General features: G+C 49.9%; 2 protein-coding genes across 7 annotated transcripts in view; one reads left to right on the top strand and one right to left on the bottom strand.

Moving 5' to 3' along the window:
- IL1RAP (interleukin 1 receptor accessory protein) overlaps nt 1-26,432 on the bottom strand; it is a 99,667-nt gene that overhangs the window by 44,129 nt on the left and 29,106 nt on the right. For 2 of the 3 annotated variants that reach the window (XM_053307869.1, XM_053307871.1), the window contains exon 3: nt 1,018-1,303. In XM_053307869.1, the coding sequence (XP_053163844.1) occupies nt 1,018-1,303 (286 nt within the window). Of the gene's footprint in view, nt 1-1,017; nt 1,304-3,776; nt 5,435-26,432 lie in introns of those variants that run through there. The other variant, XM_053307870.1, reaches the window with a different exon arrangement.
- LOC128350147 (carboxypeptidase N subunit 2-like) lies at nt 10,145-25,325 on the top strand. 4 transcript variants are annotated; one of them, XR_008319175.1, is made up of 2 exons: nt 10,145-10,503; nt 25,162-25,325. XR_008319175.1 is itself a non-coding variant. In XM_053307874.1 (2 exons), exon 2 carries the CDS (start codon nt 15,792-15,794, stop codon nt 17,598-17,600), a length of 1,809 nt encoding a protein of 602 aa, XP_053163849.1. In that variant the 5' UTR covers nt 13,614-14,192; nt 15,791; the 3' UTR covers nt 17,601-20,764. The 4 variants fall into 4 exon arrangements, 2 of the variants coding, with proteins under 2 accessions (XP_053163849.1, XP_053163847.1); XR_008319174.1 differs by lacking the exon at nt 10,145-10,503 and adding an exon at nt 13,614-14,192; XM_053307874.1 differs by lacking the exons at nt 10,145-10,503; nt 25,162-25,325 and adding exons at nt 13,614-14,192; nt 15,791-20,764.

Here is a 26,432-nt window from a genome sequence, read left to right as displayed (position 1 = left end):
CTGGGGCTCTGTGTGCAGCCAGCCCAGCAAGCTGCACCTCTGTGGGGAGCAATCCGGTAGCCACAGCTTTCTGCTATAGGAACATAGGAAGCTGCCACATACTGAGTCAGACCATTGGTCTATCTAGCTCAGTATTGTCTTCACAGACTGGCAGAGGCTTCTCCGAGGTTGCAAGCAGGAGTCTCTCTCAGCCCTGTCTTGGAGATGTTGCCAGGGAGGGAACTTGGAACCTTCTGCTCTTCCCAGAGAGGCTCCATCCCCTAAAGGGGAATATCTTAGTGCTCACACACCAAGTCTCTCATTCAAATGCAAACAGGGCGGACCCTGCTTAGCTAAGGTGACAAGGCATGCTTGCTACCACAAGACCAGCTCTCCTCTCCCCACCCCCGCTTTGGGCTCCTAGATGCTGCCTTTGGCCGCTGTGGCTGGGGACGATGGGAGTTGTGTTCCAGGAACATCTGGGGACTTGAGGCTGAGAATCTCCAAGGTACAGCCTTGCTCTTTTGCTCCAGCCCTGTCCAGAGGGTCCCCATTTAATGGCCAACATCAGAACCAGCAGCCCGGTCCTTGAAGCCCGCATTCAAGGATGTGGACAGTCAGAATCTAAACGCAACATCTTCGCTTCTCTGCACCTGCCAGTGGGCAACACACCAGCCCTCCCCCCCTCTCTCCTATGCCTTAGCCCAGTGTGTTCCGTAAGCCAGTCTCCCAGTTGCCTTCTTAGCCATTGTGCTTCTTGCTCACCAGCCATCAGCTTCCTGTCATACACTCTGCATGACCGGGCACCCCGTGCCGCACCTTTCCCCAGCCAAACTCAACCATCTACTTCCCTCGCAGGAGCTGGACGGCTTTGCATCAGCTCACAGCTGGCCCCTCTCCTCTCAGCAGACAGTCAGTGCCATCGCAAGCAATGGCCAGTGCGGTTGTCACACAGAAAGGCCAGGACCACTTTTCAGGCCTGTTCTGTGTGAGGCTTCCAAGCCCCACACTCCCCACTGAGCAAGCAGCGGCAGGTACCTGAGCATGCAGGTGTAGTTCCCCGTGTCGTTGAGAAGCGCAGGCCGGAACCAGAGGGTGTCCTTCTCCTTACTGATGCGGCTGTCGGGGAGCCGGAAGTTGATGGGCTCCTCCAGGTCCCGGCCTTGCCCGATCCAATACCAAATGAGGGTCAGGCCAGCCGCGTGGGCAGTGCTGTAGTTGTACTTCAGGCAGGCCTCAAAGAGCGGGCACTTGATTTTGGTCGGTTCGCCATTATAGACAGGCTTGTGCTTCATGGTGTCCACGCCCCAATCATCACAGCGCTCTGGTGATGGAACACAGAAAGACAAAAGAACACAAAAACTCACCCTCCGTTATTAGCCCGGTTCAGACATTATGCTGTGCAAGTGTACAGAGGTCTGTGCCCTTGTACATGCTTTTGTGTGAATGACTGTGCCTGTGCTCATTGCAGAGGTGAACCTGGATACAGGCCCTTCAAAGGCATGGCACAGATAGGAACTGTCCTTCTGTATCTGCCTCCAACATAACCTGTGAGTGACTGTACCTGTTTACACTGCACACTCGTTGTACAAGGGTTGAACATAATGTGTGAATGGGCCTATTGAGGTCCCCCACCTCATTGTCTCTCCTCCTGGATGGGAACCACGGCCTGTCTAGTCTGCCATCCCGCTTCCCACCGCAGCCAGTCAGGTGCCGCTAGGAAGCCTGTGAGCAGGGCAAGAAGGCACCAGCCCTCCCCACAGTTTGCCTTCCAGGGAACTGGTATCCAGAGGTAGGCTGCCTCTGAGTATGGAGCTTCCATCAGCCATCATGGCCAGCAGTTGCCAATCAGCCTTTCCTCCATAAGAACAATGTGTGAAGAGTGTAAAGGGAAGAAACAGGGAACACACCTATTTCACACACACCACTACGGACAGCCAGTGTGGTGTAGTAGTAGCTAAAGCTAGACTAAGCGTTTGGCTGGACTAAGACAAAGGCGACTCTGGTTCAAATCCCTGCTCAGCCATGGAGCCCCTGGGTGAGCCTGGGCCAGTACCCATCAGCCTAACCAACTTCACAAGGTCGTTGTGGGGTTCAAGGTCATTGCGGGGATAAGGACACCTGACCACATGGGGATGGGGCTGCAGCTCAGTGGCAGAGCATCTGTTTTGCAGAACTTGCAGGTCCCAGTTTCAATCCCTGGCATCTCCAGGTAGGGTTCAGAAAGCCAGAAGCCCTGGAGAGCCACTGCCCAGGCCCATTCTTAGGGTGGGGCGACCAGGGCAATCGGCCTGGGCCCTGTGCTTGGACAGGCCCCACGGGGGAGCAGCCTGCCCTGCAAAAATTGACCTTCCTCGTATCCCCCAGCTCGGCCGACCTGTAGAGCTGCAGCCTGTAGGAGCCATGCTTGTCCACTATCCAAAAGCTCCCTGCAGGAGAGGAGAGGCTGCTACAGTTCCCCGACTCTCAGCTGTTCAACGGGTGGGCAGGGCTTCCAAGGAATCTCTCCCCAGTCCCTGAAGCTCTCCAGCCAGGAGGCAGAGTGGCTAGCGCTGGCTGCCCACCAGAGCACTGTGCACACCCTCTGCCCTAAAACCTCACTCATTCGCTCACTCACACTATTTACACAGAATGTCATCAGTCAGTATGTTTTTGTAATCATATGAAATGTTAAGGAGGCCCTGCGCATGCTGATTTGCCCCCAGCCCCGCAACTCCCTAGGGACAGCCCTGTCCCTGCCAGTCAGAGTCAATGATACTAAGCTAGATGCACCAATGGCCTGACTCAGTACAAGGCAGTAGGGATGTGCATGGAACTAGTTAGGAGACCTTTATGGGCCTCCGAACCAGTTCGAATGGTGGGTCATTCAGCTGGTTCAACAGCGGGGGGCGGTGCATCTTTAAGAGCAGGGGCTGGTGCACTTACCCCTCCCGCTGCATTTCCCCCACCGGCACTCCGTTTTGGTAAAGCCCCGGGGGGGGCGTACCTCTCTGCCTCCCCATTGCTGCATCTCCCAGAAGTGACCAGAAGTATCAGACACACCTGTGCACGCTGGGCATGGGCACACACACACTGCGGGCGATGGGCACAAGCAGGCGAATCTGATACTTCCAGTCACTTCTGGGAGATGCAGCAACGGGGCCGCAGGGAGGCACGACACTGCCAAAATGGAGTGCTGGTGGGGAAATGCGGTGGGAGGGGTCACAGTGCACCCTCTCCCGCCCTTAAAGATGCACCCCCACTCGGCTTTGTGCACATCCCTACAAGGCAGTAGCACAAATGGTCTTGTGGTAATGAGCATGAATTGTCCCCTTTGCTAAGCAGGATCCACCCTGGTTTGCATTTGAATGGGAAGCTACATGTGAAAGCACATGTGAAAGATATTCCCCTCAGGGGATGGGGCCTATCTGGGAAGAGCATGTGCATGCTTGTATACAGAAGCTACCAAATTCCCTCCCTGGAATCTCCAAGACAGGCCTGAGACTCCTGCTTGCAACCTTGGAGAAGCTGCGGCCAGACTGTGAAGACTATGCTGATAGGCCAAGGGTCAGACTGGGTGAGCGTTCCTATGACCATGTGGGGCATGAGCAAATGGAGTGCGGGGGGCAGAATAAGAGTGTATGAACTTGGAGCCATACAGTGATCTGGGAGAAGCCTGAGGCAGGCTCCGAAGAGCTAAAAGAAATCTCTTCATCACATCATTAACTTATGGAATTCATTACTACTATAAGCAATGGCAAGGGCCATTGGCTCAGACGGCTTTTTTAAAAAGAAGAAGAAAATTAAAATAGACTTACAATGATCCTGAGTGTACTTGTTTACTACAACTGCTCCCCACAGCCCAAACTCAATTTTGGGATCTAGCAAAGCAGTCAGCCCAAGCAAACGTGCTTGTTTAATTTCCGGTGTCTGAATCTCGTCTGTCATGCTCAGGGAGCAAGTAAGTGTATACAACTAGTCTGCTTTTTCCTCCTGTGATTCTCCGTTGAAATGTTAATAAGTCTCCTTATCTCGCAGAGGTGCCACTCTGGTGCATTTCATAGCATGCCCATCACAGCCTGGCCTTTGGGGATCTGAACCTATTTCCAAGCTTTAAGAAGACAGGTAGCCTCTCCTCTCTCCCTCTCTATGCGTTTGATTCCATCTTATTTATCATATTTATATACCACCTGAAATGTACATAATTTAAAATACAAGTATTCAAACAGGATAAAATGATTTAAACATTTTTACAAAATAAGACAAGCAGTTTAAAACCAACCAACTAATTAAAAGCCTGAGAAAACAGGTGTGTCTTAGGGGTCTTTTTTAAAACAGCCAGAGATGGAGAAGCTCTTATTTTGACAGGGAGTACATCCCAGAGCTCTGGGGCAGCCACAGAGAAGGCCCCATCCCAGCCACCAAGCGAGCTGGTAGCAACCGCATCTGGACCTCCCCAGATGATCTTAATGGGTGGCAGGATTCAAGTCCGAGGAGGCACTCTCTTAAGTACCCTGGACCCCATTAATTGCCATTAAGGGCTTTATAGGTAATAAGCAGCACATTGTATTTTGCTTGGAAACATATCTGAGGACCTAAAGTTGAAAGCCCCGGATAGAATGGATTCTTTAGAAGGCAGATGGGTTGCTTCCGAAGCATGCAGCTTAAGAGACCATGCATCCTCCCCATCTCTAACAGTTTTTAAAAAGCATTTGAAAACCCACCTCTTCAGCCAAACTTTTTAAATTTTCAGGTTTTAATCTGTGGTTGATTTTTAAACTGTTTTAAGTTTTTTGTATATGTTTTTAACTTTTTTAATTCTATTGTTAACTGCCCAGAGATGAAAGTTTGGGATGGTGTGCAAATCTAGTTTAAATCAATAAATACATTAAGTTTAAAGACACAGAGGACTTTAGGAAGCTTTCTGTATTTTGAGCTCTGCTTGGTAAAAACAGCCAAATGAAGAAATGTATCAAATCCATCCAGTCCCTTGTTCCACTGTTTCTACTTCCGCTATACAATGCAAAACTTTCATTTCATTGGTTTGTCTAAAAGGGTATCTGTTTGCACTTTCATATTACATTGCAGACCACCTATCCTGCCTTCTTATTATCTATTTATTTATTGGATTTCTTTACCACCCTTCCAAAAATGGCTCAGGGTGGTTTACATTAAAATAAAACTAAAATAAATTAACTGTTGAAATTGAAAACTGTAAAAACATAAAACCATTATTAAAACTTTTTAAAAAGTTTAAAAACCCTGGAAGGCCAGGCCAAACAGAGAGGTCTTGAGGGCTCTCCTGAAGGCCAATAACAAATTCAAATTACGAATTTCTGCCGGAAGTGCATTCCACAGCCCAGGAGCTGCCACAGAGAAGGCCCGCCTCTGAGTCGCCACCAGACATGCTGGTGGTAACTGAAGATGGGGTTTTGAGATTTCAAATTCTCAAGAAAGATTTTGCTTTCTTGAGAGGTGTCTTATGGCAAGATTAGCAGGGAACTTGGGCTGGAAAAGAGGGGAGTGTCACAACATTTAAATAGAGATGGCACCAATGCTTGCATTTTCTGGTTCAGAAATGTGAGTTTGGGGAGCTCACCTGGAACAGGAGGTGAGCACGTGGACTCCCAAATTCTTCCCAGGTTCAGATTTTAACCTATGTTGGAGAAAAATCCCACTCCTTTTCACCCACTACTGCCAAACTCCTACCCTAACCCTTCCACTCACCAAGAATCCTCCTCCAACCACTCTCCTTCGCAGCCACACACCTGGTGGTTGCTGATGCTCTGGCGGAGGAGGCAGCCGGCCAGGAGCAAGCAGCCCCGGGGAGCATAATTTCCTCAGCAGCTACTGACAGACATCACTGACCCTGGAAAAGCTACAATCCCCAGGTCTGCTTGCACCCAAGGAAGGGAGAAGAGAGGCATTTCCTTCTTTCCCTGCCTCCTGCAATCCAAGCAGCAGTAACAGCGGGGCGGGGGGGGAGAGAATTTGAAGGATAACTGGTGGGTGAGTGAGAATGGAGGTTTACTAGAGTGGAGTAGAAAATCAAACTCTATTGTGTCCCCAATTGTGAGCACAGCAGGGTCTGAATGGATTGGGATTGCACTGGATTAAGCCAAGCGATTTTGCGGAAAAGAACTCCGTTTAACTGAAGCCAATCCATTCAAGCTTGGAAAAACTCACCTCCCCCTTGTCTTAAACCAGCTCTGAGCCCTGTGGCTTGTGTTCCTTAAGTTTTTGATGAGGGGGTATTTTTGAGGCAGTAGTGAGGAATGGTTCTGGCTAGCAGATTAAAGTTGTTTGGACTGGGCATGGAGAGCGTGTTTCACTACCATGCAAGGGCACATCGCAAAAAGCAGACAGGAAACCCTGTTCCAGTTGGGCCACTCTCTAACACACTGAGGTCTTTCACACCATCAAAAACTGTGTCTTCCCCAGGTTTGGAAGCTGTGTGTGCTCCCTATTTTCAGTTGTGTGAAAGCAAGGTAGGAGAAAAACCTGGGATGTTTTTCCTCCTACCTTGCTTCCACACAACTGAAAATTGGGAGCACACACAGCTCCCAAACCTGGGTAGGACACAGTTTTTGATTGACTGAATGACCTCATTGTGTTGGACTAGATTCCATCTAGAAATCTGATTCTTAAATCACAACACAGCCCAATTTTCTCCAACTCTCTCTTCCACCCTGCATTTGCCACATCGCTTTCAGCACTTCAAACAAAAATTAAAAATGCACTACAGAAATGATCCACAATAGAATGGGCCACGACTAGAAACTTCTTGAATCTCAAGCAAAGAGCTGAGCTCCATCCACGGGCTTGGAACTGGGTGAAGCCCACATCCAAGGAGAAATCCGGCAGGTTTCTGCAAACCAAGAGAGGGGAGGCTGAACAAGGCTGGCCCAGGAAGGAAGTGGGCTCCTCTCCATGACTAAGCAAATGTGCAGATCAAGACAAAACTCCTTCAATGAAAAAATTTGTTTAATTCAATACATTTCTATCCCACTTCCCAATGCGACTATTAAAAACACCACATTTCATGGCAGGTCTGTGGATAGAGCAGCTCGTCTGCTTATAGTTCCAGCAGCCTCTGCTGAAGATCTCTGCAAGTTGACTGGGGCTTCTTGCTAGCCAGCACAAGCCAAAAGAGAACATCTTCTTCGCCCGGAGCCCCACCACCCTCTGAGATCACCTTGAGAGGCTCGTCTGCAGTTGCCACTGGCTCGTCTGGTGGCTACTCGGGGATGGGCCTTCTCCATTGCTGCCCCGAGGCTTTGGAACATGCTCCCTAGTGAAGTAAGAGCCATCTCTTACAACTTTTTAAAAGGCAGTTAAGACGCATTTGTTCACCCAGGCTTTTAATTAGATATTGTTTGATTTGTGTTTTTAATAGTTTTAATGTTTCTAATTTGAAATTGTTGTAATGTTTTAACCTTTTTATTTGTTGTTTTTATTGTATTGTTGTAAACAGCCCAGAGACTTGCATTTTGAGCAGTATACAAATATGCTAAATAAATAAATAAAATAAAAGCCACACAGCTGATGGCACAGACCAAATCAGCTCCTGAACAGCACCTCTTCACTGGGCTTCCAGCAAATTTCAAGTGATAAATAAGGGAGAGGCAAGGTCCACCCCATCTGCAGAGGCAGAGATTAGATTGCACTGTAAACAAGCAGCAGGCATCTTGATAAACAATATAGTGGATAGCAGAAGCTAGCATAGACTTGTTAACTTATGTTAAAAATAAATATTTTCTCTCTCTTTAAAACTGAGTTAACAACTGGGAAGGTTGTGGGATTGTCGAGGCTACAATTTATCTTGATTTCAACAAAGCATTTGGCAACACCCCCCTGACATTTTGGTCAGCAGGTGGATTCAAAAGAAAAACCATCTCAAAGAATGTTCATCAATGGCTCTGTATCTAACTGGATGGTGCCCCGGGGCTCCAACTTGGTCTAGAATTCAACATCTTTATCAATGGCTTCACTGAAAGGAATATGGGGTGTGGGGGGGGGAGAGAATCCTCATCAACTGTGCAGAGGACATAAGAGTGGGAGAGAGCGTTATCATCTCAGAAGACAGGAACAAAATTCAAGGTAACTTTGATTGAATGGAAAACTGGGCTAGAATCCAAATAAAAATGCAAAGTTCTGTACTTAGGCAAAAGAAGAAGAAAAAGCCATACAGTTGCAGGAGGGGAAATATCTATCTGGCTTGTAAGGTGTGCATGCAAAAATCTCAGGATTTCAAGTCTATGTAGGGCAGCTGCAGAAGAGGCAGGTGCCATTAACAGAACCATCATTATAACAAGTCACAAGAAGTAATAGTTCCACTTTATTCTTGTTGGAAGTAAGGACTTTGCGCTGGCTCATGCCTCAGTGACAGAGGGGGACAGACTACTGAGAGGGCTAGAGGGGTCAAGACGTTGGTCATTCCTCCTCTCTACTGCTCTGACACTATCCCTTTGATATGTAGATTGCTACTCTCAGGAACTTCCTTCCTGCCGGCCTGCCTGCCTCCCTTCCTCTCTTCCTTCTTCTTCTCCCTATCACACACATGCTCGCCTCTCTCTCTGCACCATGTATGCAGAGATGCAGACAGCATCTGTCTGCATCCAGCTAGCTAGCTAGATTAGAGATATGGAGTTCATATGAATGGAGCTCTCCAATAAAGACTCCTCATATTGACTTGAAACTATGAACTGGCTCCAAGTTTCTTTTGGCTCTTAGCAGACACACATGCCTGGGCAGACTCCGCTGTGTTTTGCCTCTGTGCACTCTGCAGTAATAGAAGGGTATCTCTTACCAGAGAGAATTCCCAACAATTCTGCCCTATTCAAACCTCCTCTCAAGTACAGTGTCTAGTTCTGGATGCCACACTTTCAGAGGGAGGAGAAAATTTTGAGTGAAGGGCTGTCACACACAGCAAGCAAAGACCTGCTCTCTGCTGCCCCAGAGGGCCAGATGAGATCCAGTGGGCTTAAGCTACAGGAAGGCAAATTTCAATTGAATATCAGGAGTAACCGCTCCACTCCCCACAGAAAATTTGAGAATGTTCCTCCCAGAGGGAGGGGGAATACCGAAAGAGAAAAAGAACATGCAAAAGGAGAGAGGAGGAGAAGCTTGGGAGGAAAGCAAGGAATAAGACTAGAACTCAAAGGAGAGCAGAGAAATGAAAAAAAGATAACACCTTTTTGTCTTTGAACAGCACAAGCAAGGCAGGCACCAGAATGGCTGCAAATCCTTTGGAGGAGGATGAAGAACTGAGCGTGGGGGGAACAAGAGCACAGCTAGGAAAGGGGAAGAGGAGATACTGCCAAAAATCTACTGAGGGAAAGGCTTGGGAAGTTCCAATGGCTGGGTCCTGGGCACATGCAGAAGCCCATTTCTGAACCACAGAGACCATGCAAAAGAACCACCTGGAATAACCACCACTGCTTTGAACCAGTGTAGAGCTGAATGCTCACTCCACCTCCAAGGAAATGTCATGAACAAGGGGGAAATGCCACCCACTTACCACACTGACATAGAAAGCTGCCATATACGGAGTCAGACCCTTGGTCTGTCTAGCTCAGTATTGTCTACCCAGACTGGCAGCAGCTTCTCCAAGGCTGCAGGCAGGAGTCTCAGCCCTACCTTAGAGATGCCAGGAAGGGAACTTGGAACCTTCTGCTCTTCCCAGAGCGGCTCCACCCCCTGAGGGGAATATCTTATCAAGTCTCTTGAAAGTTGAATAGTTGGAAAGTGTAATATGCTAAATCATTGTAAACCGCTTAGAGAGCTTCGGCTATAGAGCGGTATATAAATGTAAGTGCTATTGCTATTGCTAATAGTCTGGTTTAAGAAAACTGCAAGTAATCCACACATTAAGCAAGAGTTGAGGACACATCCACACAGGACTTCCCAGATACCTTCCCTGTGGCAGCCCGGCCCCTAACCCCTTTAGCTCAAACCTTTGCCATTTTCATGTCTCACTCAAAACCCCACTTTAAGTGGCCAGTATCCATAATCAGCCTGACAGCAAATGTCAAACAGAGAGGTTTCCTCCTTCGAAAATCAATATATTGCTAGCCATCTAGAGACTATAATATAGGCAGCTTAGCCAACCATTTAGCTAACAATATCCTCTATAATAAAAGCCTTGGGTGTGCACCCGTGTCTTCCTCGGCCGCAGGCACTAGGCGGCCATGTTGAGGAGAGCGGTGGGCCGAGAACAGCCTACGGGGAGGGCAGATGTGGCAGCGGCGGGTCCAGCCCGGCCGCAGGGAGAGGAGAGGCAGCGGTGGCGGGTCTGGCCCTCCGGCCGAAAAGAACAGGGGCGGCGGCAGCGGGTCTGGCCCAGCCGCAAGGAGAGCAGAGGCGGCGGGCCCAGCTTCTCTCCAGTTCCTTGAGGCTTCTCCGCAAGCTCGGCCCCAGGGCGCCGGCGCGGCTGCTGCGTCCCGCCCCAACCCATGGCCGGTGTGTGGGGCACGCCTGGGCAGGAGCAGTGAGGGAAAGTCCCCAGAAGAGAAGCCGCAGCAGCTGCTGCTGCCGACAGAATGGGTACGGTGCTGTCGCTGTCGCCCGGTGCGCCGGAGAAAAGCGGCGGCGGCGGCGGCGGTGTCCTGCCGCCGCCTCCTCTCTAACTGTCACTGCCCAGGCTGCGGCCTGTGGCGTTGGCAAGGCCTGAGAAGGGAACGCGGGCGGCTTCCGACGGGGTCTGCTCTGTGCTGCGAGCCGGGGACTCCCCCTCGCCGTCGTCTGCGGGTGGGAAAGAAGCGGCTAGGCCACGGCTCTGAGGCAGGCTCCGCCGGAGGAACTGTCCCCTTTAGGGACTGTGACCCCTTTCCTGTTAGGGAACCGCTCTGGGGCGAGGAGGCCGCCTTTAAGACCCTCTGGTGGGTGTGGGTGTGGGTAGGAGCAGCATCCCTGGCTTCCGTTCCAGGTCCCTCCTTCCGGGCTGGCTTAATTTAGTGTCCCCACCCCATATGTACTAGATGGTGTGCTTCCGTTGAAAGAGGAGTGGGGCAAGAGGGAGTGGGGGAGGGGGAGGGCAAGAGGGAGTGGGAAGGGGGAAGGGGAAGGGCAAGAGAGTGGGGCAGAAGGGAGGGAGGGAGAGTGGGGCAGTACTCTCAGAAAAAGAAATACAGATCTGACAAACGTATCTACACAACCCTACTAGCGCCCGTTATTTTAACGGGCTTAAAATTACTAGTTGTCTATAACAATATAGGCAGCAGGGGCGTAACTACCATGAGGCAGGGGGAGGCCGTCGTCTCGGGGCCCCACTGCCTTGAGGGGCCCCCCAGAGACACCTCACATGACTCCCCATTGCCCCCTGCCCAGCCCCAAGGCCCCTCAGCCACTTGTGCTGTTTGCCCTCCTCTCTCCTGCTGGTCCTCCTGGTCGGCAATCCAAGCAGCAGGCCAGCTGCTTTCCTCCCGGGCGCCTCTCAGCTGACCGGCGGGTGGGCGATGGGGCTTCCAGGGAGGCCTCCGTGTAGGCCTCCGTGAAGCCTGGATTCGAGTAGGCTGGCAAGCCCCAGGAAGAAGGCTGGCAGTCAGAGCGGCCACGACAGCTCTCTGCAGCAGACCCTCTTCTGCCCAGGCCAGACAGCTCAGCCTTTGCCAGGGAGAATAGGAATTCCTTTTTGTGGTTACACCCCACCCCCACCCCTATATAGGGAACTGCTTGCCATAGGGCTTTGATGGGGGGGGGCTGAGAAGTCTCTGAATATTTAATTTAAAACTGGTTGGGAAATTTGCTGGCTTAAAAAAACCCTCTAAAAATTCCTATAAGTGGCTTGTTTCATAGCAGGAAATTACAAAAACTTCTGGAACAAATTTATTTATGTATTTATTTAATTAATTAATTAATTCATAAATACACTTATGTTCAAGTTGTTTTGCAACCCAGGTCTGAGTGAGAACTGAGACGTGAGTGAGAACAGTGACGCATGTGTTGTGCTTTTATATTTTTCCCCTTAGGGTAAATCTGGCCAACATGTGAATGCAGCACCTCCATTCCAGAGGAGATGTGTGTTAAAGGGCTTTAAAAGCCTCTTGTGAAAAAACCTCCTGCAATCGAACTTGACTGAATTGGTTCAGAATTCTGAGAAAACAAACATAGGCTCACCCTGCATGGTTGAAAGTCTCCTTTGCTAATCTGCAGCAAGGGGCCCATTTTAATAATTAGTGTTTCTAGTGTGTTCTAGGCATTAAAAGTAGCACAAATATATAGTATTCAATGTATATTACTATATATTGTGAAGAGTGTGTGTGTGTGTGTGTGTGTGTGTGTGTGTGTGTGTGTGTATTCAGTGAAATGTATTTCTTGGCAGCATACTTATTTTGAAATATCAGACTTAAATCCTTGGAAGCCTGGGGTGTGTGGAGGCCCTGGACTTTGGGAGGGGAAGGCATTTTAAAATATCTTCTCAGGGCCCACTCCAACTTTGCTACGCCCCTGAGCGCATTCGGCTCCGCTCTTAGAGCTCTTCTTCGAAAATGGAGCACAATGCAGAGAGCTTCACCACTGAAAAGGGAGCTGCTCGGGTATTACTTGCTGGCAGACTGGAAGTCGCTTAGATGAACTTCAAGCTCAAATCCTTGGTTTTGCAAATACACCATATGAAAAAGGAATTTTTGACTTGGAAATAGTTGTGCCTGAAAGGTATCCATTTGAGCCTCCAAAGATGTGCTTCCTGACTCCTTTTTAAAAAAGGTTTTACTCCCATATAATTCTTCTCTTCTCATTTGCTCAATTTTGTACATCTGTTTTTTGTATGTTTTGAATGAGGACAGAAATGTGAGAATAGAAGTCCCCTGCTAACTGGGCAAAGAGGCACCTTTTTCTCTTTGTAAACCGCGCTGAGCCATTTTTGGAAGGGCGGTATAGAAATCAAATTATTTATTATTATTATTATTATTATTATTATTATTATTATTATTATTATTTTAAAATTTCTCGGCGGGGGGGGCCCATTTAAGAATCTTGTCTCAGGGCCCACTCCAACCTAGTTACGCCCCTGATAGGCAGCTTAGCCAACCATTCAAATAGATTTGTTATACTGCCTTGGCTGCCCCACTTCTGAGTAGGGAAAAGCTGAATTGGAGTTTGCATCCTGCTTTGGATTCTAGTTGGCCTTGAAGAAGAGATTCTTGCACCACGTCGTATCATCAGGTTTATTTGCTCAGATATATGAGTTGAGCACTGGAAGAAGTGGGAAGGCAGCAGAGCGTTCCTCAAGGTCAGCAGCAGATGCCAGCAGGTCCCCCGGGGGCTGCAGCAAAGAGGTTTCAGCCGTCCGCCTGGCTGCTGCACTCCAGCCTCCAAGATCTCATGCTGCCCTTTGCGCCTCTCTGGGTTCACTGCCCTTTCCCACTCTTTTGGCACTGAACTCACTCTTCACAGGGGAGGGTGATGTCATCTTCAGCTCCTCTGCACAGGATACACCAGTCTAGGAGCATATGGAGCTGCCTTCTGGTCAGACCCTTGGTCCATCTCGCTCAGAATTGTCTACAACCACTCCAAAGTTCCAGGGAGGGGTCCTTCCCAGCCCTCCCTGGAGATGCTGCCAAGGACTGAACCAGGGACCCTCTGCAGGCAAAGCAGGGGCTCCCCCACAGAGCTACAGCCTCATCCTAAAATGAATGAAAGGAGAGGCCCACTGAAAAGCCCTGGTGCCTTCCAAAGGGTCATAGGAATGCACAGAATTTCCGAATGGCTCTTGGTCGTTCAGAAATTCAATGCATTCCATGGACATTTGATCCACCTAGCTCAGGACTGCCTGGCAGCAGCTCTCCAAAGTTTCAGGGGAAGTCCTTCCCAACCCTACCTGTAGATACTGCCAGGGATCTCCTGGGATCTCCTCCATGCAAAGCAGAAGCTCTACTGCTGAATTACTGGCCCATAATCCACCAACAGGTTTTCAAATGGCGTCTTTCTTAGAAGGTGTTCAGGAGGACCGTGAGAAAACCATGTAGGATGTTTCTGGCCAGGCCCCTGGCCGATCAAGCAGCCCTTGGCTTTCCAAAAGGGCTCGCCAGCCAGCTCAAGGAGGCCAGCTCTGTGGCAGCATTATCTCCCCCTGCAGAACCAGGCAGCACACCCAGGCGGTGCAGCTGTGCAGTGTAGATCTTGGTCCCAGCCGCCCAGAAATGAGACACCTCCCAGAGTTAAGGCCAAGACGCCTCAGACCGCAGCCTGCACTCGACTCCGCCAGTTCAGCTGCATCTTCAGGGATCAGGCAGGTAAGTGAAATTCATGCTCCATGCATTCTGGGATTCTGGAGAAACATAATTTTTGCCTCTTCTCCAGTCCATCTCTTGAGCCATGGGGCTTCCATGCAGGTTAGAAAGACCCTCTACGTTACTTCCCAAGAAAGCCTTTGAGACTGACCCATTGATCTTAGTTAGAGGGACGGAAAGCATGAAGGCTCGGAACAGCAGAAGCAGCCCACATTTTGCATTCCCGTTCGTGCTTGCGTTTAACTCTGGAATTCCTCCCTCCCGCTCCCCTTCTGGACTCCCTCCACAGAATTTCACCAATCTGTCACAACCCCTCCCCCCCCTTCCCCAGCGCTAGCAATTGCAAATCACTCAGATCAGACCATACCAAACACAACTGTCAAACTCCCCCTTGATTTAGCTTTGCGGAAGATTGGCGAGACAAGTTGCCAAGCAGCGCCTTCTGCCGACACTTGGCGTTCCGCTAGTTCACCCAACTCTCCAGTTCCTTGCAAACTGCGACACCCTCCCCTTGCCTTCGATAATTCAGCAAAGCGGAGGGCAGATGCGGGGGGGGGGGGAGAGCAGCAGCTTTTATTGGTTGGAGAGAGTCACTCCTGCTGCCGGCCCCCTCCCGTCCGCAAGCATGGCATCGGGCGGGTGTGTCAGGACACAGGAGGACAGTCTTGCCGAACTGACTAGACCTGCCTTGGCAGGAGGCGAGAAAAACAAAGTGGGGAGGGAGCAACAGCTGAGTTTGGGGGCAGGCAGGCAAGGCTTCGTGCCACCTCTTCTGGTTCCCAGCGAAAGCCCCTTTGGAGCTGCAGGCTCTTTCTGAAGCTGATCGGCACCACTTGAAGTTTTTTTTTTTAAAAAAACAACAACAAAAAACACAACCCCACAAAAGTGCGAGTTTTGAAAAAAAGCTGAATTACTGGGAATGGCCCCTACACACAACACTAGAGAAGTGTCAGGACATACCAGTAAGGTTGGTCCCCCCACCCATACACACACACCCCAAAAAGGTTGCCACAATTAGAGGATTGTTTTTTTTACCCCTGATGTAATTCAGGCTAAGCTAGAATGTGCACTAGTAATTCAAGGAAAAGCAGAATTGCATGTGAACTGGTCCCTGATAGCCCACTGCGAATTCGGGGTGAATCCAGCTGATATGTGGACTCGCACCCTCCATTCTGGGGGAGATGCCAACTAAAAGCCATGAGTATAAAGGTCCCTGCTAAATAAAGAGAATCGTCAGTTTAAGAAGGTGCCTCTTTGCTCGGTTAGCTCACCGAGTCACTCCCCCCCCATACTGTAACCACAATCAAGGCGGGGGGGAGGGCCATGTTTCCCTCTGGCTGGCTAGCATCCAGCCCAGCTAACACAAGGGCCAGGGGTGTGTGTGTCTGTACACCTGAGCAGCAGGCGCACAGCTGTTGCCTCCCTGTCCTGCTTGCAGGAGTGACATCCAGGGTAACCTAAGAGCTAGAACTGCAGGCTGGGAAACAGCCCAAATGAAAAATGAACAGGATGCATTAAAAACTGAGGTGCTCCAATTGCGAGAGGTTTGTAAAGTGCATGGATGTGTGGCTAATGAGGCTGGATCTCCGGCTCTCTTCCAGCATGCTTCTGCCCAGAGGCCTTGCCCTCCTCCTCCTCCTCCTCCTCCTCCTCGGTCTCAGTGTGGACACTGGCAGAAGTCAGGACTATTCAGCCCCCAAGGACCACCAGGACGTCTACACACAGATCAGGGATGTCACAGAGATCCCAGACTCGGCAAGTTCCCTCATCACGGAGATGATCTTTGTGGAAACCAGCCTCGTGGCCGTCAAAGAGGGAGCCTTCCGGAACAGGCCCAACCTGAGGAAGGTTTTGTTCATAAGCAACAAGATTAGGACTGTGGAAGTGGGAGCATTTGAGAACCTGGAGGACCTGGAGGACCTGGAAATAAGTGGGGCAGAACTGCAGAGCCTTCCACCCGGCGCCTTCCGAAATCTGCCTCATTTGCAGAAACTGACTCTGCGCGACTCTCGCATCCAAGGGATTGAAAAGGGGCTCTTTGATGATCTCGAGAACCTGGAGGAGATGTATCTGCACATGAACGAAATCCCTTCTCTGCCGGAAGGTGTCTTTGATGCCCTGCCCAGGCTGACCTTCTTACACTTGGCCAGAAACAGGATTTCAGACCTCCCCAAGGAGGTCTTCAAGGAGCTGAGGCTGCTGAAGGTCCTCCGACTCTACGAGAACGAGCTCAGTGGCCTCCCGGAGGGGAGCCTGGACAGCCAGCAGAGCCTGACAGAGCTCGGCCTCTCCAAGAACAAGATCCGAACTCTGCCCCCCAGCTTGCTCAGGAACCTGCCCAACCTGGAGAAGCTCTTCCTGGACCAGAACCGGCTGGAGGCTCTCCCAAGTGAGGCCTTCCACGGAATGAGAAAACTCAAGCAGCTGAAACTGGCTTCCAACAGCATCCAACGGCTGCCCGGCCGGCTCTTTGGCGAGATGCCGCTGCTCCAAGAACTGGACCTGAGCAGGAACCATTTGCAGACTCTTCCTGCGGGGGTCTTTGCAAACCTCACCAGCCTCAGGAAGCTCAGCCTGGCCCACAACCAGCTGGCAGGTGGGCCTCCCAGTGTCTTCATAGGCCTCAACAGGCTCTCGGAACTCAATCTGGAGGCAAACCTGCTCTCTTCTCTGGGGAGCCTGGCGGGGTCTTCTCTCCCGGAACTGAACACCCTCAGACTGAACAGGAACCATCTAAGGAACGTTCCCGAGGGTCTGTTTGGCAGCTTCAGCAGACTCACCTCGGTGTATCTTGGCGACAATCCCTGGAACTGCGACTGTCATCTTCTCTATCTCCACAGGTGGATGAGAGATCATTCCAAAAAAGTTAAAGACCTCAAAAAAGTGACCTGTAGAGGCGCAGGGGCGCTGGCTGGGAAGGCTGTCCTTGTGCTGACAGAAGACCAGTTGGGCTGCCTAACCACCCCCCCCATGGCCACCAGCTCCTCTGACACCACGTCGCTGCCCACAAGGGAGTTCACCCCAACTATACCCCCAGTCACTGAAGTCCTCACCACGGCTGAAGCTGCAGCCACGGCTGTCCATCATCCCACCACCGCCACGCAGCATCTCACCACAACCCCACAAGCCACCAGCACCACCATCAGGACAACCTCTGAAACTACCACTGGGGCCCCCTCCACTGCTGCCGCCGCTGCTGTCCATCAGCCCACCGCCACCATGCATCTCACCACAACCCCACAAGCTGCCGCCACCTGGGCTAAGGACTGGGCCCTGAACACAGGATGTGGGAGAATGAGGGTGAGGATTACAGTCAGCACTGAGATAGAGGAGCCCCTGGAGGGCGGAGAGGCCGTCCCTACCCTGACAGTAGACCAGGAAATCGCACCGATACACCCAGCAATCCCTTAAGCAGGCATTTCTGCACCGGGGAAAGAAAACCAGCATGGCAGGAAGAAGAAGGCGGACACAAGAGAGCCGTGTTCCAGTCCCACCAAATCTGTGCTGCCTTGGATGGCTTCTTGAGACTCCATCTCGGCTCTCCGTCGGAAGGAAAGAGCCCTCATAGACAGTGCTGGTTTTCAGGAGAAACACACCAAGGATTTAATTAATTTTGTGAGCCGCCCCAAGCAGTAGTGTGCTGGAGAGGGTATAAACGTTGAAAGTAAGTAAAGATCTGCAAAATATGTTAGATAGAAACTGTCTGATATATTGTTGTAAGCCATGCTATTCACGGAACCGAGCATCAGATCGGAAAGAAAACAGAATCACAGAAGGTTGAAGCTGGAAGGGACCTTGCAGAGTTGGGTCTTCTAGTCCCACTCCGTGCACGAAACCAACGGCTCCAGCATCCCAGGGAGAGGGCTGTCCAGCCTCTGCTTGAAAGCCTCCAGCACAAAATCACAGAATCCTGGGTGTAGGGATACGACAGAAGCAAGTAGCCCAGCAAAGGGGGTTAGAATCACAGTGAGCTGCTTTATACTGAGTCAGACCCTTGGACCATCTAGCCCACTATTGTCTACCCAGACTGGCAGCGGCTTCTCCAAGGTTGCAGGCAGGAGTCTCTCCCAGCCCTGTCTTGGAGATGCTGCCAGGGAGGGGACTGGGAACCTTCTGCAGGCAAGCAGGCAGGTGCTCTCCCCAGAGCCCCGCCAAGGGGAATACTGTACAGTGCTCACACATGGAGTCTCCCACTCAAATGCAAACCAGGGTGGATCCTGCTTAGCAAGGGGGCAATTCATGCTTGCTACCACAAGACCAGCTCTGCACAGACAGTAGCGAGAAGATAGGGGTATAGGGAAAATGAAATAAACATGAGGTATACAATTAAACTGATAGAAATCTGCAATTACCGTGGAATGAATTAGACTATACTACATGAAACCTTAGCCACCTAATGGTGCAGCGAGGAAATGCTTGAACAACAAGCAGAAGGTTGCCAGTTCGAATCCCCGCTGGTACTCTATCAGGCAGCAGCTATCTAGGAAGATGCTGAAAGGCATCATCTCCTACTGCACAAGAGGAGGCCATGGTAAACCCCTCCTGGATTCTTCCAAAACAAAAACAAAACCACAGGACTCTGTGGGCGCCAGGAGCTGAAATCAACTTGACGGCACACTTTACATGAAATCTTAAAGTCAGCTTCGTTTGCAATATTGAACTCATCTGAAACATTTCAGCATCATACAAAGATTTTCCTCCTTCTCACCTCACATTGCCCTCTTCAACATAATCTCCAATTGCTTAAATCAATATGTTCATGCATGCAAGCTGAATTTAAAAAAAAAATCCTAGAAGAAGTTTCAATTGAGATGTGGAACTCATTGCCACAAGGTGATACAGAGAGAACACAATGTTATTTGGGGGTATCTCAAGCCAGAAGGACACACTCCTAGGAAGGGAGTGGTGCTTTAGCAGACAGCTTGTGGGATGCTGGAGACTGTGTGAGGTGGGGTTGTTGCCAGGTCAGGCTCAGATCCTGAGGTGCAGGGTGTGGGATCCAGGAGGCAAGGGGCAGGGCTACCAAGTTAGGGTGAAGCCTTATGGGATAAGGGTGGGGTCTAGTAGCACCTCGGGAGTCAGGGCCAGAGTGCGCCTCAGTAAACGAGCATAATGGATATCGGGTGGGGATGGAGCGGGGGAGAAGAGCGCATTGCAAAAGCCCTCATCAAGCCAGAGCCCCTTTCACCCACCGCCTTCCCACTCAACTCTGGCTTCTCACCTTGACATCCTGCCCCTCCTCTTGGGGATCCTGAGGAGGTGGCAGCAAAAATCCCAACAGTTCAGCTCAAGCCCCAGTGGCCACCCAAATGTCAGGACAGCAGCCTTGAACCCAGACCCCTTGAGACCCAATACTGCTCCAAGCAGCTGGAGCTCATGTTTGGGAGGGGAGCTTCAAGCATGGGGAGCTTTGTCTATTAATGCATGGTCTGCTCCACTCTGCCGACTTTCGAGAATTACCCCCCACGTTTCCATGCAGTTTTGCAAAGAATCCCGAGATGTACCTCTCAGATCACACGGCGCACCTTGAAGGAAAGGGAGGGTACAAACCAGCAGAATACATAAATATGGCTCAGGAAGGAGGAAGCCTGACAGGGCCCTCCAAGGGGTGGCTCCCTCCACCACCAAAGAATCTAACTTTGTATCCAGGTCCCAAAGGGTCAGCTCTGAGAGGGCAGAGCAAGGGACTCCATTCTTCTGTGCACCCTTGGTGCAAACTGCCTAAAATCCCAAAGAACCAATTCCAGGGGGGTAGCAGCATTCGGCCATCGCTGCAAGCCTCTTTGTTGCTTTTCTTAGAGTTTCCGTTGAGAAGAAGATGAGCTGGGAGGCAGCAGGTGGGATCGTGCCTGCATGCACAGAGCTCAGGGCGGGAATTGCATCGGTCCTGAACAGGGACTCTCAACAAGAGATGTACCACCCAACAACCTGCCCCCAAATGCAGCTCCTGCTGGAGCAAGATTAAGAGAGGGGTGTGGCATCTACTGCAGACGAGGCGGGGGGCGTTCTAGGGCTCCCCGCCTGCCAAGATGTAGGAGGGAGAAGGGGCAGGGTTAATTGCTACGCTGCTGCCTCCAAGAAGTCCCAGGAAACTCCAAGTGCAACTGGGATTCTGGACTCTCTTGGAGGAGAGAGGATGGCAGACTGGCAACAGCCCGTTTATTTTCATAAACATACGGGGTGGTAGTTCACGGGGGTGAATCCTTGACTGCAAGAGATCCACAGGAGGCGGCCTCCATCCACTTTCATTTAAATGTTAGGATCATCAGGAGAGATTCAGTTGCAGAGCCAACTCGGGAACTAGCCTTCTCGGCTTCTGCCTCTGGGCTTTGGAAAGCGCTCCCTGTTGAAACAAGAGCCTCCCCATCTCTGGCAACTTTTTAAAAGGCACTGAAGACACACTTATTCACCCAGGCTTTTAACTAGATCTATAGTTTTGAAATTTTTAATACTGGGTTTTAAATGTTTTAAATGATCTTAATTGATTTGATGTTTTATGTTATTTTAATTGTAAACCGCCAAGAGACACAAGTTTTGAGCAGTATAGAAATATTTTAAATAACAAAATGATAATAATAAATAAAAATAAAATGTGGAAAAACCACTCTCTCCACATAAGATTCCTGGGGGATGTTAAAGTGGCAAAACCCTCCCTAGAAGGGCTGCGCAGTCTGAGGCCCCCCGAGAAGCGTGTGATGAAGGTAGACCCCAAATGAAGAGAAGCAGAAGTCCCTGCGTCTCCCAAAGGGGAGGAAGGTGGGGATAAACTACAGCAGGTGGATACGCGGTTATTTCAGGATCACAGTCGGTTATGGGGAGCAGGGGATTGTTTCAAAGGCTTCAGGGAAAAGGTGGGTGTTGAAGGAGCAGAAGCGGGGCGTCGGAAGGGGGTGCTGGGAGGGAGTTCCAGGCTTAGGAGGCAGCAAGGGAGAAAGGAGGGAGCAACTGGAGGGAGCAAGAGACCTTCAAACAGCAGGCACAGGCCTCGTTCACAAGCCCTATTCAGACGTAATGCTGTATGAGTGTACGGATATCTGTACACTTATACATATGTTTGTGGGAATGATTGCCCCTGTGTTTATGTTAAAAATGAACCTGGGTTCAGGCCCTTCAAATGCATGGTGCAAATAGATATTTCTGTGCCTGCATTCAGTGTAACATGTGAATGCCTGTACCTGCATAGCAACATAAGAAGCTGCCCTATACTGAGTCAGACCTTGGTCCATCTAGCTCAGTGTTGTCTTCACAGACTGGCAGAAGCAGCTTCTCCAAGGTTGCAGGCAGGAATCTCTCTCAGCCCTCTCTTGGAGATGCTGCCAGGGAGGGAACTGGGAACCTTCTGCTCTTCCCAGAGGGGAATCTCTCCATCTCCCGAGGGGAATCTCTGACAGTGCTCACAGATCTAGTTTCCTGTTCATATGCAACCAGGGTGGACCCTGCTTAGCTGAGGAGACTAGTCATGCTTGCTTCCACAAGACCAGCTCTCCTGGTCTTGTGCTAGGTGATCTCCTGGTCCCACTCTGTACCTGTGTGCACTGTACACTCATTGTATGAGTGCTGAATGTAAGATGTGAATGGTACTACAGAGTTGTTCAAATCTAGGCTTAATGTAGGTGACTGATGTGTGTGTGACTGTATGAACTCACACCAAGGTGGTTTATGGCCCCAAATCCATCTGAGATTCCCACCTTGGCCTGGGTTGGCACCATCACACTAATGTCAGTAACTCACATTAAGCCTAGATGTGAATGGGAACATAGGCAGCAGGGGTACTGGAGCAGGTCCTACCCTCTTTACCAACAGAGCTTACATGGGGCCTTGAGGACAGCCAGATGTATTCCTATGGCCCCCTGGGGAGAGGATGGGCTCCAAGCCGGGACAGCCTGCTTCTCTCGGGGACCTCTCAGCATAAGGAGGAATATTTGGGGTGGGGTGAGGAGTCAGTGCGGCTGCATTCCACAAAGCTGAGCTGGGACTAAGACAAATTGGCCTGTCAGCCGTGCCAGGTAGTTACATGCCAACACACGGAGCGCTCTCTGCCTGGGGCTTATCTGTTTTAATCAAGGGAGCCCTTTGCAGACAGACCCCAAACCAGCCCCCCCCACTTCACACATTCGGGGGGCCTAGCCTGGCAGAAAGGCAGGGGGACTGTCAAACGAGGCTTTTTCTCTGTGTTGGCTGCCCTGCACAGCTTTGCAAGGACAAGTGGCTGAGTCCTGCCCAGGACTGCCTGATGGCTGCCTTAACCTCGTTTTTAAGGGAGGCTACTTGGGCGGGTTTGCCGCCGTGGTGCCCCCAGGATCGGCCCGGTCCCAGCGGTTCACATGTGCTTGCAAAACCAGGCTGGGCTCCCTTAGCCCCGTTCGGCACACACGTGTGAATAGCCTCAGAGTGTCTTTTGCTATCTTTTGGTTTGCGTATGTTAACCCCTCTTCCCCTGCCCCCTTCTCCCTCTGCTCAAATAAACCACCCTCTTGTTTGGGTAACTGCCGGTCTGTGTCCAGTTGGCCTCATCCTAAAACTCCCCATGGCCCAGCTGCTCAGGCCACCTGGGTGTCAAGAAGGGGGCTGCTCTAGGGCCAGCCTCTATCCTGCCAGGAGGGCTATTATTTAAGCAGCAAGAGGCCCGACCTCCTCGACTGGTTTGGTCCAGGCTAGGAGTGGGACTCTAAGAGCAGGGGAGGGTGCACTTGCCCCTCCCTCTGCTTCCCCCCCCCACCCCGCCCCACTGGTGCTCTGTTATTCAAGGCTCCTTCAGGGCGGCAGCAGACCTTCCTGCCATTCTGTTACCTCCTTGCCTGGAAGCAGCTGGCGCGCGTGTGTGTGTGCATACCTGCCCGACATGCATGCACACGTGCACCAGGCACTTCTGGGCAAGGAGGAGACAGAATGGCAGGGAGGTATGCTGCCGCCCCGAAGGGGCCTTGAATAACAGGGCACCGGTGGGGCGGGGGGAGCAGAGGGAGGGGTAAGTGCACCCTCCCCCGTCCTTAGAGTCCCACCCCGCTGCCTTCAAACCACCCTCACCCAGTTCCGTGCACAGCCCTACTGGCTATATGGCTCCCATTTTTTAAAAAAAACACCTACTGTGCTCTCTAGCAGACTTCACGGGCTCGTCAGAAAACTGGCACTACTCTCCAGGTGCATCCTCCTCATTAATAGCACTGAGGGTGCAAAACACGACTTTTAGGTACTCCCTTCCCTGCATGTTTTCTGCACAGAGGAAGAGGCACTGCAGCAGCACATCGTCTTGTTCAGACACGCAGGCCACTCCATAGAACCCTACAAGGATCTGCAAGTTGGTTGCACCACGTGCAGAGTCACTCCGGCTCTTCCTTGGCATTCCGGTGCCGCTGGGCTTCCTCATATGCCACTGCAGAAAAGTAACTCTGCTACCCAGCTAGGCTGGAATCCAGACCATTCACTACTGTCAGCAAATGAGCTTCTAAGTAAACTGAAAGAGTGGGAGAAGTAGGTGGTATGTGGGGGAGGGGTGGGGGAGAGAAAACTAGCCATGCTCACCAACCCACGGAATTGCTCAGAGTAGCCAGAGGTTCCATGAGCAATGATCATTACTACTTGAATGTGGGTCCACTTTTCTACAAGAACTGCACTCAAAGCAGCAGAGAGCTGTTAACAGACCTGGGCCCTGTCTGCCTAATCCTTCTGAAAAGGCACAGAAACTCAGATAATTCTTAATTGAGCTCCAAAACATGGTAAGCAAACTGTACACATTTTAACATATACTTGACTAATACAGCCCAGAAGGAGGGGAGCACCCCAAGCTGGTTACAGACACACAGACAGTTGAGTGATCTCATAAGCTAGCTTAATTTCCTTAAGGAAAGGAGGCTAAAAGTGTCCCTAAGACCAGCTCTCTGAATCAATGGGAGCAACTCCAATTCTTCGCTCAGAACCTGGGGTGTTAAAATGTTTGTGAAGCCAACATCCATTCAACCACCTTCCTCAAAAGAGTCTCCCCTCATCCCACCCTCTTTTTCTAGGGCCAGAGATGTGGGGTGGAGAAGTTTCCAGAAATTCTTCCCATACTTTATTCCTCTGTGGAACATTTTCTATTCTAAAATTTCTACTTGGCTAGTTGAAAAACTACAGCGAGGGGAAATTAATATGGTGTACGCAGCAGAGAAATGACTTGATTAGCAAGCCAGAGGTTGCCAGTTCAAATCCCCACAAGTGTGTTTCCCAGGCTATGGGAAACACCTCTATCAGGCAGCAGTAGCGATATAGGAAGATGCTGAAAGGCATCATCCCATACTGCGCGAGAGGAGGTAATGGTAAACCCCTCCTGTATTCTACCAAAGACAACCACAGGGCTCTGTGGTCACCAGGAGTTGACACCAACTCGAAGGCACACTTTACCTTTACTCCTATTACAGCACACATTCTTATCTGTATTCTTATATGGTAAAAGTATTCTTTTACTGTATAAATAGGTCAGATAATATGCCAAATCAGATCAGAATCTATTTAGGGCATCTTGAAAAATTGTATGATGTCTTTTGTTAGAAAAAAGTAATGCAAATTTTATGCAAATTAGGGGAAATTCCATCTCTGTCTAGGGCCCAACATATTTTTCCTGGCGCATTATGGTTTTTCTCTAAGAAATGATCCACAAAAGGGCAGTCCTTCCTGACATTTGATATTGCCTAAACGTTCTCCCTGTCACCTTAAGTGGCGCAGGAAGGAAATGCTTGACTAACAAGCAGAAGGTGGCCGGTTTGAATCCCCACTGCTACTATATCAGCCAGCAGCGAAATAGGAAGGTGCTGAAAGGCATCATCTCATACTGTGCGGGAGGAGGCAATGGTCAACCCCTCCTGTATTCTCCCAAAGACAACCACAGGGCTCTGTGGGCACCAGGAGTCGACACCGACTTGACAGCACACTTAAATGTTCTCCCACATGTACGTCCAATTGTCTGATCATTTCTCCCACATACATTTTATTACAGGAACATATGATGGCACCTGCAACATGACAACTCAGGCACATGGCAAAATGTTTTTATGGGCATTTTTCAACCATTCACCTGATTGATACATTTGTTTGTGAGCCCAGAAGACATTTGTTATGGAGTGGCCAAAGTTATTGTTACAATAAAGAATGAAGACCTGCCTGGTGGCACTTATGATATATACAAAGACCACAAGCAAAAGGTCTGCATGGGCAGGGCATCCCTGTCGAGGTCGGTTGTGGTGAAACAGATTTCAAACAACAACAACAAATCACTCATCAAAAGTTCCATACGATTCCAAGTTCTCTTAAATGCAACTAATGTTCATTCCAGTCACGCATAGATATCCCTAATGCTCTTTTAAAGAAAGCTTGAAAGAGTCATACATGACACAAGTGGGACAATTACCTGTATCCCTGACTTGTCCTCTCAAGAAATCAGTCAGGTTCGTGTCAAGGCCATCCAATATCGGCTTTCAACTACAGACCGCAGATAACCAGCAGTCCGAAACAGTTTCTTTATAGCAGCCGATTCCCTAGGGAAGTCCGCCTCCATGAAACAATCATATCTAATTCTTAAAAATTGTCCAAAGTTAAATTATGCCTGTAAGTACAAGGATGTGAATTGTCAAACCTAAGGAATCTGTATGCGTTCATGGGCTTTTTATCAGTTGAAATAAGAGAACTTACTTATTTTTAACCACCACTAACACACACACACACACACACACACACACACACCCCACTTTCTCATTAAGATATGGATTTATTTATGGCCAATGGTCAAAACAAAAACACAACACAAACAATAAACATTATTTCAAGATTCAACATTAACTCAATCATTAACTTTAGCATCAGTCAATGAACTATGAATTCTAATTGCGATGTAACAAAATTTTGCTACAACATGAGAGATGCAGAGATATAAAACAAATTCCGAATTCTCACTTCTGAAATTAATCCATTCACAAATTTTTTCACTATATCCTTTTCCTCTTGTGAAATGGGCGGGGGGGGGAGAATCTCCACCATCCTTTAAAGAAAGAAACAAAAGGATTCTCCAAAGAAAACATATACTCCTTTTCAAACGACATGATGTGCAAGTTTGCTATTTCTGGGACACCCTATGGCCAACTCCTTGCATTTGCCAATAGTACTGTTTGTCAAAAGGCAAAATAATTCAAGAGCTTACTAACCTGAAGTTACAAGAAAATGAGATAGGACTTTTATATGCAGGCCTTTGAAGAACATCTTCCACTGTCTCTA

Source organism: Hemicordylus capensis, chromosome 3 (genome assembly GCF_027244095.1).
Source record: "Hemicordylus capensis ecotype Gifberg chromosome 3, rHemCap1.1.pri, whole genome shotgun sequence".
NCBI classification, from domain to species: Eukaryota; Metazoa; Chordata; class Lepidosauria; order Squamata; family Cordylidae; genus Hemicordylus; species Hemicordylus capensis.
Note: the sequence above shows the minus strand (reverse complement) of the source record. Positions and strands in the feature narration are given on the sequence as shown.

Bases quoted from the DNA above. Each gene is read 5' to 3' on its own strand.
- LOC128350147 (XM_053307872.1), top strand. From the start codon at position 15,747: ATGGATGTGTGGCTAATGAGGCTGGATCTCCGGCTCTCTTCCAGCATG.